This window comes from Scyliorhinus canicula, chromosome 7 (genome assembly GCF_902713615.1).
Source record: "Scyliorhinus canicula chromosome 7, sScyCan1.1, whole genome shotgun sequence".
NCBI lineage: Eukaryota > Metazoa > Chordata > Chondrichthyes > Carcharhiniformes > Scyliorhinidae > Scyliorhinus > Scyliorhinus canicula.
Window position 1 is genome coordinate 103,375,495 of NC_052152.1, and position 21,263 is coordinate 103,396,757.

The following is a 21,263-nucleotide window of genomic DNA, read 5'->3' on the forward strand; positions in this document are numbered from 1 at the left end:
GCAACAAGTGATGGTGAGTTGGTAACACAGTCGATTTTCTTTACACCTCACAATAGTTTTTGAAGCATAACTGTCAAGACATTGACCGCGCCAATATGGTGTGAGAATATGTCGTCTTTTTGTCTCAAATGTCTCTATCCCCCATTTTAATGGGCATTTTAACTCATTTAAAATAAATAGTTGAATAGAAGAGAAAGAAATTTGCGAAGAACATTATCATGGGTTCATACACTAACATCAACACAATTTTAATCTTAGCAATAAAGGATATCATTAGTAGAGTTATTAACATAACAAACTATCTTTTATTTACTTTCCCAGAAACATATGACAATAGAGACCCCAGATTAATTCTTGTTTGATGCACTGGTCAGCTTGGTGGCGCAGCGGTAAGCACTGGTGCCTCACAACACTGAGGTCCCAGGTTCGATCCCGGCCCCGGGTTCAATGTCCATGTGGAGTTTGCACATTCTTCCCGTGGGGCTCACCCCCCTAACGCAAAAAAGAGGTGCAGGGTAGGTGAATTGGCTGTTCTAAATTGCCCTTTAATTGGAATAAATGAACTGGGTACTCTAAATTTATTTTAAAAAAATAATATTTCTTGTTTGATGCAACACCCAAAGGTTTTCATAACAATAATTTGTTCTGGTAATCTCCTCACCATTGGCTAAGGATCCATGGCTCTTGTTAGTAATACAATATGGGAATCTTCCAATGCCCAGAGAAATTTCATGGCCTCCTTCTGCACTATAAATTTGAAAAAAATCTTCTGGGTGTTCCCGCTTCACAAATTGGCCATCATTTACAGTCGAATTACACTTGAAATCAACAAACAACTTGCATTTACCGAGTAGTTCTAGAGCAGCTGGAGCATTACCAGACAAAAAAAACAAACAAGAATTCACACCAAGCCTGCCAAGGCCATTTTAGGGTGCATGACCATCAACTTGGTCAAAGAGGTAGGTTTAAGTGGTGGCGGCTTAAAAGCAGGAGAAATGTAGAAAGGAGGAATGGTTTTGAAATGGAATTCTAGGGCTTAAGGCCAAAGAAGCCAATGGTACAGCCACTAATGGAGGAGCAATTAAAAATGAGGCGTGTAGAAAAGACCGAAATTGGAAGAGCGCAAAGATCTTGGAGCGTTGGAGGGCTGCAGAGAGTTTACAGAATGGGGAGAGGAGCTGCCACTCGGAACTCCGCTGTCTTCTGACACACTGGAGCCAACTTTGTATTTCCACTGGGGAGCCTAGCACATGGAGAAGGAAAAGGTAGGAAGCAAGCAGATCACCATCTTTGTGAAAGTGTGGGGAACGAGGCCGCAATATCTTCCGGGTGAAACTCAGCTTCGAGAGTCTGCTTAACTCCCATTGTGTCACCATGGTGAACTGACCTCTTTGACCAGCAATGGAATATAGATATTCAGGCATGCCAGCATGTATCATTGGGATGAGCAATACTTTCTACCAGAGGCAATGGTTGGTCAATTTTCATTAAGAAATAAAGCAAGCACCACACTCCAATATTCACAAAAAATATCTGGGAGAAGCCTACAAAGGAAAGTTTGAGCATTTCTTCTAAGGTGCAATAAAATTACAAATACACCCTCTGTCTGCATGTTGCCGAGGTGTCCGCGGTGGGATCACTTTCCAAAAGATTTCTGATCTATTCGTTTGTTAAAACTTGTGAGTCTTGACATCCTCTGGACTCCTCCCCCTCCAAAACCACGTCCCCTCCAACGCCACCCCCCCCCCCCCCCCTCCCTCTGGTGCCCTTCACCATCACCCTAGCCCAATCAAGGTCTGCACCAACAGCACTGGGCTGTAAACTTTCCACTTGGCACAATGAGGAGTTCTCTTGGCACAATTCAACTTCTTACCTCCGAAATCTTCGACATATTTCAACACGCATGTTAATAGACTAATCCAATGTTTACTCATGAGTTAATAGGCTAATAAAATGTTGGTCTTTACCTCATGAGGGCTGGGATACAAAGGGATGGGAGTTATACCACAGCCCATTTAAAATTCTGGTTTGACCCCCATCTGGAACAATGTTTTCAGCTCTGGGCACCCCCAGAAAGGGTACATTGGCCCTGGAGGGGATGCAGTGCAGATTCATTACAATGGTGCCAGGGCTAAAAGGGTTAGAATTATAGTTGCGTAGGCTAGGGCTATGTTTGTCCACACAGATGCATTTAAGAGAAAGCACACACACGAGGGAGAAAGGAATAGAAGGACATGCTGATACAGTGGAAAGAAGTATGGTGGGAAGAGATTGAGGTGCAGAATAAATACCAGCAGAGACCAATGGGTTGAGTGGCCAGTTTCTGTGCTGTAAAATTCTACATAACATGTTGATGCAAATACAATTCAATATTACAGATACCCTCACCTTCTGAACTCAATGAGTGAATGAAGAAATTAATGCAAAGTCTATAACACTGACATTTTCTGTATAATCATAAATCCAAACAGACTTTGAAATTATTCCCTATTTTTCCTCGTACAGTAGCTAGTGTCTTGCAGTCTGTTATATCACTGGCCAATATCAACATGTTATGCATTTATCAATCTCTATTATTTTACACCTAGTGGACACAGATTTCAGACAAAGCTGGGCAGTTGAGATGTTAGCATAAGATGCATCATCCACCACGTCATCAGACTTGGCAAAAGAGCTGAGGTTTTCTCTTCTCTTGTCTGAAAGAACACAATGAACTCGTTGCGGGTCAGTCCTCATCTCTTACTCCAGTGCATCGCTGATCGCTCCACTCCTGAGCAAATCTGCTTTTGATCAAGTGATTAGAATTCAGTTCAGTGAAAGGCCACTGCATCCTGAGATCTTAGTCTTACCCATTACCTTCCAAAATCAGAACTGGGCAAGGCTGGCACAGTCAGAAAGCCTGGGGTCAATTGAACATGATGGACTCAGGGTCTTGGTTTGCCATTTGGGCCATGTGCCTCAGCACATCCTTTTTAGTTAAGATGCCCAGGAGACGGCTGCAAAAAAAAAGAGACAATACTTGCAATTATTACATTACAATAGCTGAAGTGCATTCATGTGGATTAGGGCACAGGAGAGATTACAATTAACTGGTGGTACAATCATAGAAGAATCATCGAGTCCCTACAGCGCATAAGGAGGCCATTCGTCCCATCGAGTTTGTACTGACCCTCTGAAAGAGCACCCCACCCGAGGCCCTCTCCCCATAACCCCACCTAACCTGCACACCTTTGGACTGTGGGAGGTAACTGGAGCATCCGGAGGAAACCCATGCAGACACGGGGAGATGGTGCAAACTCCACACAGTCACCTAAGGTAGGAATTGAACCCAGGTCCCTGGCGCTGTGAAGCAGTAGTTCTAACCAGTGTGCCACCTCATGTTTTCCTGCAGGCCATTGCAGAGTAGGAATGTCTTTTAAAAGGCATTACCAATGCAAGGCTGGATTTGCTGCCCTCAGGAAGTGTTTGATGACAACATTGATGGTGTCCTCCAACTTGGCCACCATCTTGTAATTGGCACTGTCCACTACCTAGACCCTCACTCCACCAAAACCTGCACTGTCAGTACATCCTCCGATATACTATCCTCATAAAGCTTCAGGATTTCACTTGTTACACCCATCTCCAAAGTCAGAACACAGCTTGTCAATCCTCAACACTGAATCCATCCTTATCAACACCATTGTTGTCCCATCACCAATGCTCCAGGCTCCTGTCTATAATCGCCGACTGCCCATTCACCAGCAGGTTGTTCGGAATCCTAGATTTTATGGAACTAGACCAATGTCATTTAGCATTTCTAGGTTAATTTGTGTGTACATTATGGCTGTCACTCTGAACCTGAGCTCATCATTCTATTCCTCTTTTGTTTCTTTTCTCTTCACCGCTCCGAGACTCTCTTCCATCATTGTGCCTCATTTTCCTTCTCCTCTCTTAGGTATAGTGTCCTCACAATTCTCAATCCAACCCTTCAGTAATCTTAGACCTTGCTGCATGCTGGGTTTGACTCCCTCCTAAACAAGCCTACATTCCCCTCTGTGCCTCTCTTGGCTGGTCCACCCCTGCTCCTAATTTGGGTCTGTCAATGTGTCTGCGTGTGTGTCTGCGTATGCCTGTCTGCCTGCGCCTGCCTGCCTGTGTGTGTCTGTCTCTGCATGTGTGTCTATCTGTGTGTGTCTATCTCTGTGTATGTGCCTGAGTGTGTGCGTGCCTGTCTGTGAGTCTCAATGTGTGTCTGTCAGTGTATTGTGTGTGTCTGTGTGCGCTTGTGTGTGTGAGAGAAAAATTGTGTCTGTATATCCGTGTGTGTGTCGGTCTGTGTGTCTGTGTGTGTCGGTGTGTGTGTGTGTCGGTGTGCGTGACTGTGTGTAGGCGGCACGTGGCGCAGTGGCTAGCACTGGGACTACGGCGCTGAAGACCTAGGTTCGATCCTGGATCTGGGTCACTATCCATGTGAAGTTTGCATATTCTCCAAGTGTCTGTGTGGGTTTCACCCCCACAACCCAAAGATGTGCAGGGTAGGTGGATTGGCCACGCTAAATTGCCCCTTAATTGGAAAAAAAAATTGGGTACTCTAAATTTATTTTTAAAAAGTGCGTATGTGTGTGTATGTCGGTGCGTGTGTGTCTGTGTGTGTGGTTGTGTTGTGATTGTGCGTGTGTGTCTGTGTGTGAGAGATTGTGTGCGTGCCTGTGTGTCAGCCATGCCTTATTTGCGAGCACTCCCGCCTGTGTGTGTGTGTCAGCCATGTCTTAGTAGGCAGGAGCACTCTCCTCTCTGAATCACAAGGTTCCAGGTTCGAGTCCCACTACGGAGTTTGAGCATAAAACTCAAGGCTGATGCTGCAGTGCTGTGCTGAGGGACCACTGCATTGTCAGAGGATAGCTGGATAAGATCATGGCGGCAGGGTGACACAGTGGTTAGCACTGCTGCCTCACGTCAGGCTCAATTCCGACCTTGAGTGACTGCCTGTGCGGATCCTGCATGTTCTCTTCGTGTCTGTGTGGGTTTCCTCCGGGTCCTCCAGTTTCCTCACACAGTCCGAAGATGTGCAGGTTAGGTGGATTGGCCATGCTAAATTGCCCCTTAGTGTCCAAAAGGTTAGGTGGGTTACAGGGACAGGGTGCACTTTCAGAGGGTTGGTGCAAACTCAATGGGCCAAATGGCCTCCTTCTGCACTATAGGGACTCTGATTGAACTGTGACCACATCAGCCTACCCAGGCGGATCTAAAAGATCCCATAGCACTCCCATGAAGAAGAGCAGCGGAATTCTCTCGAGTATAAGAAATTTTCAGAATTTGGTGTTCTTATTTCAGATTTCCAACATACGCAGTAATTTGTTTTTTCATTACAATTCTCCCTGGTGTTTTGCAAAACATTTACCCCTCAATTTGCCATCAAACACACAGACACCTACCTGTTCACTGTCACATTGCTGTTTGTAGGGGTTTTGCCGAGTGCATACCGACACCCATGTTTCCTACATTACAACAATGAATATACTCCTAAAATGATATTGTTGGTTGTAAAACAATGGTAGCATAGTGGTTTGCACAATTGCTTCACAGCTCCAGGGTCCCAGGTTCGATTCCCGGCTTGGGTCACTGTCTGTGCGGAGTCTGCACATTCTCCCCGTGTCTGCGTGGGTTTCCTCCGGGTGCTCCAGTTTCCTCCCACAGACTAAAGATATGCAGGTTAGGTAGATTGGCCATGATAAATTGCCATTAGTGTCCAAAATTGCCCTTCGTATTGGGTGGAGCTACTGGGCTATGGGGATAGGGTGGAGGTGTGGGCTTGGGTAGGGTGCTCTTTTCAAGAGCTGGTGCAGACTCGATGGGCCGAATGGCCTCCTTCTGCACTGTAAATTCTATGAAAACACTTTGAGAGGTTCAGAGGTTGTGAAAACAGCAATAGAAATCTAAGTCTTTCTTTTCCTTTTTTCAATGAGGCACTCGGCACTGGCTTATTCCGAGCTACCCCAGTTGCACATCTCATCGCCCTTCCTGTCCAGTGTGCTTAGACACTGCACAATCCCATGGCCCGCCACTTTGAGAAGGAACTGCTGAAATAAGCTATGGAGTATAAACAGCACCACTTCACGGGACTGTCAACAGAAAGCTCATTCCAAGGATCTGAAATTCAATCATTTCTGATACCAATAAAGGGGTTAACTGCCCCTTTGAAAAGACCAAGGGGAGAAGCTTGATACAAGTGAAATCCATTGCACACATTCACATCACCAGCAGTCACTTCTACCCTCCTTTGTCTCTCTATTTCTCTCTCCTCCTTTGAAATGCTTCTTAAACCTATCCCTCTGATCAAGCTCATGGTCATCTGTCCTAATCTCTCAAATGCATTCCTGTGAGCACCTTGGGATGCTGCCCTACATTAAAGATGCTACACAAATACAAGTTGTTGGTGTTTGAAAATGCCATAACCTCTATCTTGTTCTATGGAGGTATTGTGGCACTTTGCATAGTGTCCCTGCCTCTGAGCCAAAAACTCCTGGTTCGGGTCCCACCCCAGGTCTTGACGGCCAAGGAAGGTCCATTCATAACGGCCAAACAGGCTGAGTGGGTCAACCTGTAAATGCTTCCAACACGCCAATGGCCGGTGATAAAATCAGGAGACTCCGACTTAGCCACGCTTATTGTGGAGTGGCGCCCCTCAAAACTATAAGCCCCTGGCGACAGAATAGTGACCTCTTCCAGAAATAACTAGCTGTGAAAACAGTCTGCCTTAGTTTACCAATGGGTGCGGGAAGAGAACTGGAATTGGACTTTTGTTCAATGTTTGAAGGTCTGTCATCAAGATGTCGGTGTATCCAATGGTTTGGTATTGGTGGTTTAGTATTGGTGAAAACCCTTTCTCATTGTGTCTTCTTGCAGATGGATATTCTGTGGGGTAAACTCATTGAGAAGGTGCCCATTTTGCACTGTTGCTTGTCCATAGCTACTTACCCGCTGCGAGTGACCAGACATTGTCGGAGGCCAAGCTTACGAAAGATGTCCACCACAGTCTCCATGGGCGTGTGGTCTGTCACAGTGAAGGGACTCAGGTTGAGAATCCTCCGCAGTTTGAGTGGGCAGGGGCTGTTACCAAGCAATGGAGGAGGGTCTTCAGTGAAATACACAATGGAGTTACTCACCACTCCGTCTTGTACCTTCCTTGCATTTTCTGAGATAGATGGGAAAAATCAAGAATTGAGATGAAAGAATATTTTAGTACCCTGATCTGATCTCCCCCCCCCCCCCCCCCCCCCCCCCCCCCCGCCCCCTGACCCGAACTTCCACCCCCGACCCGAACTTCCACCACCAGCAAACAATTTTCTCCCTCCCTCTCTCCGGGAAGTACCGATCCATTTTGGGCTATTTTGCGCACCCAACACAGGCCATCTCCTACAGGCTTATCGTCACCAGCCCCACTCCTACCTTCATCCCAAATTACCAAATGTACACTTTCCAGCAGGAAGGACAGAATTGGTGAGGAGAAGAACCCAAGCTGATTCTTTCCCCAATTTCACCAATGAGCATTGCTGAACTTAGCACAAACCAGCATAAAATCTGGGCTCATTTCTCCCAGTGTGGGAGGTTGAGTCAATGGGTTCAACCACTGAGCTATTGTGGGACAGCCTTCCTCTGGTACCCATGCCAACCCCTCCACCAGCACCCCCAACCCTACTACATTTATTCAGCTACTTAATTCCTCTATTTGCAAGCTGTACTTTGGCACAGTCAGGAACGCTGAGGAATGGTGTCATGGATGCACTTTAGTGTCCTCTGCAAATTTTAACAGTGATGTTTCTAATTCCGGAGACCAAACCATTTATGGAAATAGTGAACAACATGCCTGGACCTTAATTATAACTTTTGCCACAACTGATTATTGCCTTGTATATTGAGGATTTCTTGTGTTGTGAGCTTTTCGGATCTCTGTCAATTTTCTTTTGATGTTGCCAGTCAGCCTTAGCTAGTTTTCTGGTTTTGCACTGAACTGAATGAATTGAATTGAATTTCAGTGGTGTGGAGGGATAAGCAGGCTGCTTAACAGTGAGTTACATGAAAGATCCTTCCATAGACATAGGACCATGGTCATTTCCTACTAGCCAAGAGGAGGGGTTGGGAGGAGGCAATCATACAACTGGATATGAATACTCTCTTGGACACCAACCCAGAATTCTGAGCCAGAGTACCCACTCGCTGTGACTGTCTGGAGCAGGGTTCAAATCCAGCACCTCTGGTTAGGGGACTGGAATACGACCACTGAGCAAAAGTCTCACTCCAACTGAAAACAGTTCTTAAAAAGCAGTCAGGCTCAATTCAATTCCGTGCCGAAACCAAGGGTAACATTTGATGCAAGAGCTGTCTAGGATAACTCACTTATTGCAGGAATGAGATCCCTTCTCTGGACAAAGCCAATGAGCCGCTCCGATTCCTTTGTGACGACTACAGGGAAACCATTGTAATCTGTATCTTTAACCAGGGCCTCCACATCCTCCACTGTCATGCTGCCTTGGGTCAGGACCGAGAGGGGAGGCTCGGTGCGTCTTGGCCTCATGACATCAGTTGCCAGAGTCCGGTGCCTGAACTCATCCTTTGAATCCAAGAAAGGGTAGCCGTTCAAGTGTATGTGGGCTTCGTAAATACCCACTTTCCCAAAGGCATCGGCCACCCACTTGCTGGTCACTGCTGCAGCCATTAATGGCACAATGTACTCCAAACCTCCAGTTAGCTCGAACATGATGACAACCAGAGACACCGTCATACGAGTGACTCCACCTGCGGTAAAATTAGCAACAGCCAGAGTGAGACACATTGAAACTTCTCGATTAAAGTGGTGCCTTGTCAAGTGAAAAAGTGGAAGTGTGAGGAGGACAGCACAGTGTCCTTTAAATTTCTCAACCTTGTTTTCATATCCCTCTCCCATCTGTGTAATCTCCTTCACCTATAGAACGCCCCCACCCCCACCCCCCACCACCCACTGGGCTTTTCGATCATCTGTCTCCCGCTGTGACTTGAAGTCAATATAGCTTTTGGCTGATTACACTCTTATGAAATATTTTGCAATATGTTACACCGTTAATGGTACTATGTAAATGCAAGATGTTGTTGTTAATAGTTACAACCTCTCAGAACTGGATACAGTTGAGTTCACACAACATTCCCATCATGAACCAATTACCTTTAAAAATAAATTCCAATTAAGGGCAATTTAGCGTGGCCAATCCACCTACCCTGCACATCTTTTTGGGTTATGGAGCTGAGAGCCACACAGGCATGGGGAGAATGTGCAAACTCCACACGGACAGTGACCCGAGGCCAGAATCGAACCTGGGACCTCGGCTCTGTGAGGCAGCAGTGCTAACCACTGCACAATCGTGCTGCCCAATCATGAAGCAATTCCAATGCACTCCTGGCTCCCCTGCCAGATTTTACTCTCTGTAAACCTGACATCATCTAAAACTCGACTGGCCCCCTCTTAACTTGATCAAAGTCCTGTTCGCTTATCACTCCTGCATTCGCTGACATACATTGTCATTCGGTCAAGAAACATTTTGATATTAAAATTCTCATGCTTGTTTTCAAATCGTTCCTTGGCCTCACACTTCCCTATCTCAGTAGTCTCCTCCAGCCTCACAACCCTCCGAGATATTGACGCTCTTCTAATTCAGGAACTTATGACCAACCTCGATTTTAATTACTGAATCATCGGTAGTCAATACTTCAGCTGCCTGGGCTCAAGCTCTGTAATTCCCTCCTCAAACTTCTGCCTTTCTACCCTGCTTCTTTTCTTTAAGAAACACCTTAAAACCGACCTGTTGACCAAGTGTTTGGTCACCAAATCTGACATCCTTGTATCAGTCTCAATGTTACATTTGATTTTGTAGTAAGTTGTTGTAGTGTTAGACTTGGTTCAGTGCTGACACTCTTGACTCGGACGGAAAAGATTGTGTCTTCAAGGATTTGTAAATGTATTCCAGGCTGACACTCCAGTGCAGCACTGAGGGAGCGCGGTATTGAGGGAATGGAGACGTGAGGGAGAGGAGCACAGAAGGAAAGATAGCACAGGGTACTGAAGAAGTGTGGGGGTGAGGGAGTGGGGTAGTGAGGGAGAGCAGTATTTGAGGGCATGCAGCACTGAGGGGAGCAGCGCTGAGGAGAGCAGCAGTGAGGGAGTACAGCACTGAGGGAGAGCAGCCGTGAGGGAGAGCAGCCGTGAGGGAGAGTAGCACTGAGGGAGTGCAGTGCTGAGGGAGTGCAGCGCTGAGGGAGAGCAGCACTGAGGGAGAGCAGCGCTGAGGGAGAGCAGCATTGAGGAAGTGCCGCACTGAGGGAGTGCAGCCCTGAGGGAGTGCAGCACTGAGGGAGTGCAGCGCTGAGGGAGTGCAGTGCTGAGTGAGTGCAGCGCTGAGGGAGTGCAGCGCTGAGGTGAGCAGCCCTGAGGGAGTGCAGCACTGAGGGAGTACAGCCCTGAGGGAGAGCAGCACTGAGGGAGAGCAGCACTGAGGGAGAGCAGCCCTGAGGGAGTGCAGCACTGAGGGAGTACAGCCCTGAGGGAGAGCAGCGCTGAGGTGAGCAGTGCTGAGGGAGAGCAGCGCTGAGGGAGAGCAGAGCTGAGGGAGAGCAGCACTGAGGGAGTGCAGCACTGAGGGAGTGCAGAGCTGAGGGTGTGCAGCGCTGAGGGAGAGCAGCGCTGAGGTGAGCAGCAGTGAGGGAGTACAGCACTGAGGGAGAGCAGCCGTGAGGGAGAGTAGCACTGAGGGAGTGCAGTGCTGAGGGAGTGCAGCGCTGAGGGAGAGCAGCACTGAGGGAGAGCAGCGCTGAGGGAGAGCAGCGCTGAGGGAGTGCAGCGCTGAGGGTGTGCAGCGCTGAGGGAGAGCAGCGCTGAGGTGAGCAGTGCTGAGGGAGAGCAGCGCTGAGGAGAGCAGCAGTGAGGGAGTACAGCACTGAGGGAGAGCAGCCGTGAGGGAGAGTAGCACTGAGGGAGTGCAGTGCTGAGGGAGTGCAGCGCTGAGGAGAGCAGCAGTGAGGGAGTACAGCACTGAGGGAGAGCAGCCGTGAGGGAGAGTAGCACTGAGGGAGTGCAGTGCTGAGGGAGTGCAGCGCTGAGGGAGAGCAGCACTGAGGGAGAGCAGCGCTGAGGGAGAGCAGCGCTGAGGGTGTGCAGCGCTGAGGGAGTGCAGCGCTGAGTGAGTGCAGCGCTGAGGGAGTGCAGCGCTGAGGGAGAGCAGCGCTGAGGGAGTGCAGCGCTGAGGAGAGCAGCCCTGAGGGAGAGCAGCGCTGAGGGAGTGCAGCCCTGAGGGAGTGCAGCGCTGAGTGAGTGCAGCGCTGAGGGAGTGCAGTCTGAGGGAGTGCAGCACTGAGGGAGTGCAGCCCTGAGGGAGTGCAGCACTGAGGGAGTGCAGCGCTGAGGGAGAGCAGCGCTGAGGGAGAGCAGCGCTGAGGGAGTGCAGCACTGAGGGAGAGCAGCACTGAGGAAGTGCAGCGCTGAGGGAGAGCAGCGCTGAGGGAGTGCAGCACTGAGGGAGTGCAGCGCTGAGGGAGTGCAGCCCTGAGGGAGTGCAGCGCTGAGGGAGTGCAGCCCTGAGGGAGAGCAGCCCTGAGGGAGAGCAGCCCTGAGGGAGTGCAGCGCTGAGGGAGTGCAGCGCTGAGGGAGTGCAGCCCTGAGGGAGAGCAGCCCTGAGGGAGAGCAGCCCTGAGGGAGAGCAGTGCAGAGGGAGAGCAGCCCTGAGGGAGAGCAGCCCTGAGGGAGAGCAGCGCTGAGGGAGAGCAGCCCTGAGGGAGAGCAGCCCTGAGGGAGAGCAGCGCTGAGGGAGTGCAGCACTGGGGGAGTGCAGTGCAGAGGGAGAGCAGCGTTGAGGGAGTGCAGCGCTGAGGGAGAGCAGCGCTGAGGGAGAGCAGCGCTGAGGGAGAGCAGCATTGAGGAAGTGCCGCGCTGAGGGAGAGCAGCGCTGAGGGAGAGCAGCGCTGAGGGAGAGCAGCCCTGAGGGAGAGCAGCGCTGAGGGAGTGCAGCACTGAGGGAGTGCAGCACTGAGGGAGAGCAGCGCTGAGGGAGAGCATCGCTGAGGGAGAGCATCGCTGAGGGAGTGCAGCACTGAGGGAGAGCAGCGCTGAGGGAGTGCAGCACTGAGGTGAGCAGAGCTGAGGGAGTGCAGCGCTGAGGGAGAGCAGAGCTGAGGGAGTGCAGCACTGAGGGAGAGCAGCCCTGAGGGAGAGCAGCGCTGAGGGAGAGCATCGCTGAGGGAGTGCAGCACTGAGGGAGAGCAGCGCTGAGGGAGTGCAGCACTGAGGTGAGCAGAGCTGAGGGAGTGCAGCGCTGAGGGAGAGCAGAGCTGAGGGAGTGCAGAGCTGAGGGAGAGCAGCTCTGACGGAGAGCAGCCCTGAGGCAGTGCAGCCCTGAGGGAGAGCAGCTCTGACGGAGAGCAGCCCTGAGGCAGTGCAGCCCTGAGGGAGAGCATCGCTGAGGGAGTGCAGCGCTGAGGGAGAGCAGCCCTGAGGGAGAGCATCGCTGAGGGAGAGCATCGCTGAGGGAGAGCATCGCTGAGGGAAAGCAGCGCTGAGGGAGAGCATCGCTGAGGGAGAGCATCGCTGAGGGAGAGCATCGCTGAGGGAAAGCAGCGCTGAGGGAGAGCAGCACTGAGGGAGTGCCGCGCTGAGGGAGTGCAGCGCTGAGGGAGTGCAGCGCTGAGGGAGTGCAGCACTGAGGGAGAGCAGCGCTGAGGGAGAGCATCGCTGAGGGAGAGCATCGCTGAGGGACAGCAGAGCTGAGGGAGTGCAGCACTGAGGGAGAGCAGCGCTGAGGGAGAGCAGCGCTGAGGGAGAGCAGCGCTGAGGGAGAGCAGCGCTGAGGGAGTGCAGCGCTGAGGGAGTACAGTACTGAGGGGTGCAGTGCTGAGGGAGAGCAGCCCTGAGGGAGTGCAGCGCTGAGGGAGTGCAGCACTGAGGGAGAGCAGCGCTGAGGGAGAGCAGCGCTGAGGGAGAGCATCGCTGAGGGACAGCAGAGCTGAGGGAGAGCAGCGCTGAGGGAGAGCAGCGCTGAGGGAGAGCAGCGCTGAGGGAGAGCAGCGCTGAGGGAGTGCAGCGCTGAGGGAGTACAGTACTGAGGGGTGCAGCGCTGAGGGAGAGCAGCCCTGAGGGAGAGCAGCCCTGAGGGAGAGCAGCGCTGAGGGAGAGCAGCATTGAGGAAGTGCCGCGCTGAGGGAGTGCAGCACTGAGGGACAACAGTGCTGAGGGAGTGCAGCGCTGAGGGGGTGCAGCGCTGAGGGAGTGCAGCACTGAGGGAGTGCAGCACTGAGGGAGTGCAGCGCTGAGGGAGTGCAGTGCTGAGGGAGTGCAGCCCTCAGGGAGTGCAGCACTGAGGGAGTGCAGCCCTGAGGGAGTGCAGCGCTGAGGGAGAGCAGCGCTGAGGGGGTGCAGCGCTGAGGGAGTGCAGCACTGAGGGAGTGCAGCACTGAGGGAGAGCAGTGCTGAGGGAGAGCAGTGCTGAGGGAGAGCAGTGCTGAGGGAGAGCAGCGCTGAGGGAGAGCAGCACTGAGGGAGAGCAGCACTGAGGGAGAGCAGCGCTGAGGGAGAGCAGCGCTGAGGGAGTGCAGCGCTGAGGGAGAGCAGCACTGAGGGTGTGCAGCGCTGAGGGAGTGCAGCAATGAGGGAGAGCAGCGCTGAGGGTGTGCAGCCCTGAGGGAGAGCAGCACTGAGGGAGAGCAGCACTGAGGGAGAGCAGCACTGAGGGTGTGCAGCGCTGAGGGAGTGCAGCGCTGAGGGAGTGCAGCAATGAGGGAGAGCAGCGCTGAGGGAGTGCAGCGCTGAGGGAGAGCATCGCTGAGGGAGTGCAGCCCTGAGGGAGAGCAGCACTGAGGGAGAGCAGCCGTGAGGGAGAGCAGCGCTGAGGGTGTGCAGCACTGAGGGAGAGCAGCACTGAGGGAGAGCAGCACTGAGGGTGTGCAGCACTGAGGGAGAGCAGCACTGAGGGAGTGCAGCTCTGAGGGAGTGCAGCACTGAGGGAGAGCAGCGCTGAGGGTGTGCAGCACTGAGGGAGAGCAGCACTGAGGGAGAGCAGCACTGAGGGTGTGCAGCACTGAGGGAGAGCAGCACTGAGGGAGAGCAGCACTGAGGGTGTGCAGCGCTGAGGGAGAGCAGCACTGAGGGAGTGCAGCACTGAGGGTGTGCAGCACTGAGGGAGAGCAGCACTGAGGGAGTGCAGCTCTGAGGGAGTGCAGCACTGAGGGAGAGCAGCGCTGAGGGAGAGCAGCACTGAGTGAGTACAGCGCTGAGGGAGTGCAGCCCTGAGGGAGAGCAGCGCTGAGGGAGTACAGCACTGAGGGAGCACATCACTGAGAGAGAGCATAGCTGAGGGAGAGCAGCGCTGAGGGAGTACAGCACGGAGGGAGAGCAGCACTGAGAGAGTAGAACTTAATGCCATAATCTTATGACACAAGTGGCAACACGCAGTGTGTTTTTGAAGTGTTGTCAGTTATAATTCAGGACACACAGCAGATATTTTACACACTCATCAAGTTCCGACAATTAGCAATATGATAGATCATGACCAGATCATCTGTTTTTGTGATGTTGGCTGAAACATAAATGGCAATCAAGGACATCAGGATAAAGTTCCTACTCTTCTTGTAATAGTTTGCTGGGGTCTTTTAAAGGGTAAATGGGGCATCAGGCTAATGTCAGATCTGGAGGAGGACATCTCCAATAATACAGTGTTCCCTCAATAGTGCATTGTCAGCCTCGATGATGCGCTCTCAAGACTCTGCAGTAGAACTTAAACCCATAATCTTCTGACACAAGAGAGTTCCCAACTGAGCTTCCTTTTGGCCAGCTCCAGGTAACTTCAGTGACTGCCCGAGCGCACAGATTCACAATAGACCTTGGGAAATAGGCAGAGTCGTGCTCTACAATTCAATGGAGCTACCCAATAAATAGGCCAACATTCAGATTGCAATCAAGAGATTCCAAAAGGGATCAATTTTTTTTTTTAATTGTTGTTGGATGTAAATACTCAGCTTGTTGGCATTACTGCAGAATGGTCTTCCTCTTGCACGCTAAAAAAATACTGGTCAACAGCAAATCAGATGGCACTCACCAAGGCAGGCGGCAGCCCCGACCATAGCATACAGCCCTGGAGTGACACAGTCAGCCCCAGGCCTGCACCAGCTTCGGAAGATGAACCAGTCGTGGTGGTGATAGGCCATTTGCTCCACACCAATACCAACCATTCTGCCAGCTATTGCCCCGACAGCCATGCTGGGGATAAACAGTCCTGATGGCATCTGCAGAAACAATGAGAATGAAAACCAGCACAATGCATTCCTTCAGTGTGCCTACTCTACCATAGGGTGCTGCGTCAGTAAGCAATGGAAATCAAAGTAAGTGTCTGCCACTTCTGATAGTAGTAAATAATACTGGTGCTCCAAAATCTGAAGATGCGTCTATTCAGTGATTAACATTCTTTTATAGAGAGAAAAGATTTTGCCGATATTCAGTTTTCTAGACACCCAAAGCTTTCAGACCTGTTTGTTTTAACCTTTATAGCAATTCCAACATGGACAAAAACAACTGATTGTTCAAATTGTCTGCAGTAATGCCCAGGTTTTAATAACATTAGTACACAAGTTAAAATAATTGTTCTGATAGTTCAATCCTTCGCTATTTATTCAACCTGTGACAGATAGGTTTAGCTCCGTTAGCTGGACGGTGATGCGGAGCCAATACCATCAGCGTGGGTTCAATTCCCGTACCAGCTGAGGTTATTTATGAAGGCCCACCGTCGCAACCTTTCCGCTCGCCTGAGGTGTGCTGACCCTCAGGTTCAATCACCACCAGTCAGCTCTCAAAGGGACTGAGGCGACATTTCCATTTCTGAACAAGAGTAACATGAGCTGGGATGAAGTGAAGTGAATTGTGCAGCAGCAATATAACTAATTTGTAGGATGTTATCAAATGACACTGCCAACAAAACTGAAGGAAAGGAGATTGGTCTCCTTGGAGCACAGAAGGCTAAGGGACGATTTAATAAAGCTGCTCAGAATTACGAGGGGTTTCAATCGAGTAAAGAAGGCAAAATTGCTCTCACTTGCAGGAGGATCAGTAAGCAGAGGACAAAGATTTAAGATAATTTGTAAAAGAACCGGGTGGGAGGTGAGAGGGGTTTCCTTCGACACAGCGAGTTGTTGTGATCTGTCTGAAAGCAGTGGGTGCAGATGCAATCCTAACTTTTTAACAGGAATTAGATAGAAACTTGTAAAAGGAAAACATTGTCAGGCTATGGGGAGAGAGCAGGAAGTGGGACCTATTGAGAAACTCTTTTAAACAGCCAGCACATAGAAAATAGGCAAATGGCTTCCTTTCATGCTGTGCGATTTTAATACAAGAGATAAATTGGTGAAGATGCAACCAAAGACAGAGGGCGGGATTCTCCCCTACCCGGCGGGGCAGAGGGTCCCGGCGCCGAGGCGTGGCGTGAACCAGTCTGGTGTCGGGCCGCCCCAAAGGTGCGGAATCCTCCGCACCTTCAGGGGCTAGGTCGGCCCCGGACTGGTTTGTGCCACGCCAGCCGGTGGGGAAGGGGCTTGGCGCCGTGCCAAACGATGTCGCAGGGCCTCTGCCGGCCGGCGCGAGTTGATGCATGCGCGGGAGCGCCAGCGTGTGCTGGCGTCATCCCAGCACATGTGCTGAGGGGTTTGTCTCCGCAACGGCAATGGCGGACCGGTACTGCAGCCGATGCAGAGGAACAGAGTGCCCCCACGGCACAGGCCCAACCGTGGATCGGTGGGCCTCAATCGCAGGCCAGGCCACCGTGGGGGCACTCCTGTGGCCAGATCCCCCCCCCCCCCCCCCCCCCCCCCCCCCCGAGGACCCCGGAGGCCACCCGCACAGCCAGATCCCGCCGGAAAATACCTAGTGTAACATAAGCCAGCGGGACCCGCCGAAAACGGGCGGCCACTCGGCCCATCACGGGCCGGAGAATCACTGGGGGGGGCCCGCTGCCAGCGACCGCCGACGCGCGATTCCCTCCCCTGCCAGCGGGGGCGGGATTTACGCCGCCCCCTGGCGATTCTCCCACCCGGCGGGGTGTCGGAGAATCTCGCCTCTGGATCCTCACAAGTGTGTAGGAAAACACAACTGTTTCAATAATCTTCTGTTGAAAAAAGAAGGTTTGTCCTTGTACTGAATGCCAAAGTTATAGCTCAACCCAGAAAGTGTAAGAAGGGTCATTTGGACAGGAAATGTTAACTCTGTTTATCTCTCCAGATGCTGCCAGATCTGCATAGTTTATCCAGCACCTTCCATTTTTATTCCAGATTTCCAGCATCTGTAATATTTTGCTTTGATTTTACCAAAAATTTAAGTTTCTGCAGGAATTCATGTCCATTTAAATCATTAAAGTTAAACAAATATTTTCAAGGCTTATTTTGCCGAATGCTGAATTAACAGAGCGAACCTGATTTGAAAGACAGCCCAGGAACACAAGGAAAACAATCGGAATTCAGCCCAGAACAAACAGCAGCAAAAACAGGGTGGGGGAGGGGTCATTTTCAGACCTGTACTATACTCTGCAAATGGTAGAAATTCAGGGGTGATGGAGGGTACCATCTGGTCCCAACTCACTATAACTTATTGTACACGTAGATTTAGGTAACTCCCAATTCTAACAAGAGTTCAGACGGCCACATTAATTCTTCAAATTCAAACCTTGCGGTTTAGAACTCATCTCTGCTCTTCCATTGGACAGTCTGGATTTTCTTGATTCTGTCTCCTCTCCCAACCCCCACCATTCCCGTCACCCCAAAGAGGTTGACCACTGTCACAAACCCAGCCATTGCAGCACTGTCAAGAGGCTGCATTAAAGGGATTACTGGCCCCTGAAAAATAACCAAATGCCTTGGGCTAAATCCGGGGTCTTCTCCCCATGTCTGCGCGGGTTTCCCCCGGGTGCTCCGGTTTCCTCCCTCAAGCCCCGAAAGACGTGCTTTTAGGTGAACTGGACATTCGAAATTCTCCCTCCGTGTACATGCACAGGCGCCAGAATGTGGCGACTGGGGGATTATCACAGTAACTTCATTGCAGTGTTAATGTAAGCCCACTTGTGACACAAATAAAGATTATTATTATTTAACTGCACATGAATCAATTATATAGTCGCACAAGCTTCTCTTCAATTTGCCCTCCCAATTTTTCACCCTAATTCTCTACTTCTGAAGACATTCCTGACTGAATAATTGACTTGGAAATAAATCGCCCTTCCCTCACTGGGTCAGAATCCTGGAACTCCCTCGTTAACAGCACAGTGGGTGTACCTACACCACAGGGATTGCAGTGGTTTATGGAGCTCAGCACCACCTCCTGAAGGACAATTGTGGTTGAGCAATAAATGCAGCGACGCCCACATCCCTTTAATGAATTTTTTAAAAAACCTACACTTCCCAGCCCCTACTAATCCACTTTCACCTCACAGTGAGCACCTGCACACGACTTTTATATTCTTTTAAAAATTAATTCTCAGATATCTGGGCATCATTTTCAAGTTTTACTGACACCGGTGATTTATTTGCAGATTTTTGCTGTTGAACTCACGTTCGACTGGGTTCTCAGCCTGGGCCTCTGGTTATTAAGTGAAGTAACATTGCTGCTATGGAGCTGTGTCAACATAAACTAGGCCCGATCCAGTCCTTACGCCCTGGGCTGGATTCTCCGCCCCGCCGCACCACATTTCTGTTTTACCCCGCTGCGGGATGCTCCGTTACGCCGGCTAGTCAATGGGGTTTCCCATTGTGGGGAAACCCCCGGGCTGACGGCAAAATGGAGTATCCCGTCAGCGGCAAATCCAGCTCCCTGTCAGAATCACAGGATAGTGGTCAGGAGAGCCATACTGTCCATGCTGGGGACTGACCTATTTTTTAAACCAGCTCTGATTCAATATTAGTCATGGATTGGTAAATTAGTCCTGTGCTGATCTGAAACATAACAGTGAAGACAGTTGAAGGTAAACGACTTGTGTTAGCCATCCTCACCTTCATGCCAAAAGTAAATATGGTGATGACAATCTTGAAAACCAGGGCAAGAGCTAACTGCCATATAGCTGCATAGACTCCTGGGCCTGCTGGTCTGTCAGGTATATCGTCAACTGGACGAGTCATGTTCGGATCATTGATGTAGTCGCAGAGCTGTGAAGACTCAAGTGCTCCACAGTCATTGAACAGCTCGGAGATTAATTCACTGGTGCTCTGTCTCGTGTACTGATTTGGAAAGGCAAAGATGGCCGTGATAGCTGTCACTGCGATCACCTCCAGTACTGGGTACCGTCCAAGCTTGGTGTTCTTGCGCTTCCTGCACCAGGCAATGTTCCCTCGGATGAAAAGTGTTCCCCATAGGCCTCCGAAAACCCCAAGCAGGATGAAAGGCACCAGTTCAGCCATGTACCAGGGCGTGTGATACTCCACATAAAACAGCACCAGCCGACTGTTACCAAACGGGTTGATTGAACGGAGAGTGAAAGCTGCTACCAGAGCAGCAAAGAATGATCTCCAGAGTGTCTTCAATGGGAAATAGTAACTGACCTGAAAGAGAAGAGCAGATTCCTCAATCACAAATGTGTCTCTCATTTAGAAACAAGAGCCATAAAATCGCTACAGTGCGGAAAGAGGCTATTTGGCCCATCGTATCTGCACCGATCCTCTGAAAGAGCACCCTACTTAGGCCCATTTCCCTGCCCTATCCCCGTAACCCCACCTAACCTGCACATCTTTGGACTCTAATGGGCAATTTAGCATGGCCAATCCACCCTAACATGCACATCTTTGGACCTTGGGAGGAAACCGGAGCACCCGGAGGAAACCCACGCACACATGGGGAGAAAGTGCAAACTCCGCACAGTCATCCAAGGTCAGAATTGAACCCGGGTGCCTGGCGCTGTGAAGCAGCAGTGCTAACCACTGTGCCACCGTGCCGCCCACACTTCTCTCACTTCAGAATATTTTCACCTAATTTTTGGGGGTTACCCCTTCTCCCACAGGACTTTAAAAAAACCAGAGATTTCAAATGCAGGCGTCTCTGCCCACTATTAAATGTACTTTATACTGGCTGACAGCGAACCATGTTCTTTCCTCTCTAAACTAGGGATACCCGGGTCAATTCTAACACCCCTGTAGCCAGTGGGAGATCAGCATACATGGCACAGAGGCAATCAAAGCTGGTTGCTTGCAAAGTGTTGTTATAATGCAAGATACTGTGACTCCCATGCTGAACTCTCAAGCCAGACTAGCTGGATATATTAGCTGATGCACTATCAATTACGACGAGACGAGAGTAGAGAGTAATCGATGCTTTATTACACAGAGATGTGTGGCCTCCTACAGCTGCTGCCGGAATGGCTGCAGCTCGGTGAGCACACACATTTATACTCTGCCTACTGGGCGGAGCCAGCAGGCAGGGATCTACCCCCGTACCTGTAGTACAGGTACCTTACCGTAATACCCTCGTATGCAGTGCAGTATATACAATACAATACAACAGTAGTGACTACCACATTAGCCACTTTCATTTTCACAGACGCTTCACCTAATCAAATGATGAAAGCAATCATTTGATGCCCTGGCCGTTAAATTAGGGTGCTTCATTTTTGGGTCTAAATGGTAAAGCCTGAGGTGTCCTTGATATTGGGCCTCAGCCTTTATTTCCATGGCTGTACACAACTAGCGTCCTAAATTGGGGTGTTGAGCTCCTCAAGTAAGTGAGGAAGGACAGGCGATTAGGTTGGAAGGTAGGGATGACCAATGATGGGGTAAATCTGTGACTGGGGTGGGCAGCAGGGGTAACAATGGTTGAGAGTTAAGCTGTGACCATTTGGGAGCATTTGACCTTCATCACTGCTGTGGATAATGGACTCCTAGCTTGCAATGATTGTGCGTTTCCTGCCTGCCGTACTGAAAATATCTAGGAGGTTAGTTAGCACCTGCAAAATGAGTGCCGCATTGTCAGATTTCTTGCCCAGTTGTATTGTAAATTGATCCATGGAGGACCCAGCAAGCTTTCACTGACAACTGAAAAATGAGAGCTGGGCAAACATCAGTAAAGTTTAAGCACAAAGAGTTTGAGATCGAGCTGAGCAATCACTGGACTTCAGTTCAGTCGATCGCCTGTGGGTGAACATGAATTAGAAACCGATAGGGGCTCCTCATACTTGTAAACATGGTCTAAGAGTAAGAGCGATGTGAATCAAAGGAATTAATGGGAGCTGTGCCAAAAAATGTGAAAC

The 21,263-nt window shown here is 50.4% G+C and overlaps 1 protein-coding gene across 3 annotated transcripts in view; it reads right to left on the reverse strand.

Annotated features, from left to right (window-relative positions):
* Positions 1-1,758: 1,758 nt before the first annotated feature.
* Positions 1,759-21,263, reverse strand: part of clcn4 (chloride channel, voltage-sensitive 4) — a 108,836-nt gene continuing 89,331 nt past the window's right edge. For all 3 annotated transcript variants that reach the window (XM_038802571.1, XM_038802569.1, XM_038802570.1), the window contains exons 8-12: positions 19,021-19,566; positions 15,093-15,279; positions 8,380-8,778; positions 6,961-7,177; positions 1,759-2,996 (exon numbers count right to left, since the gene is read on the reverse strand). In XM_038802571.1, coding sequence (XP_038658499.1) covers positions 2,906-2,996; positions 6,961-7,177; positions 8,380-8,778; positions 15,093-15,279; positions 19,021-19,566 — 1,440 coding nt within the window. In that variant the 3' untranslated portion in view covers positions 1,759-2,905. The remainder of the gene's footprint in view (positions 2,997-6,960; positions 7,178-8,379; positions 8,779-15,092; positions 15,280-19,020; positions 19,567-21,263) is intronic.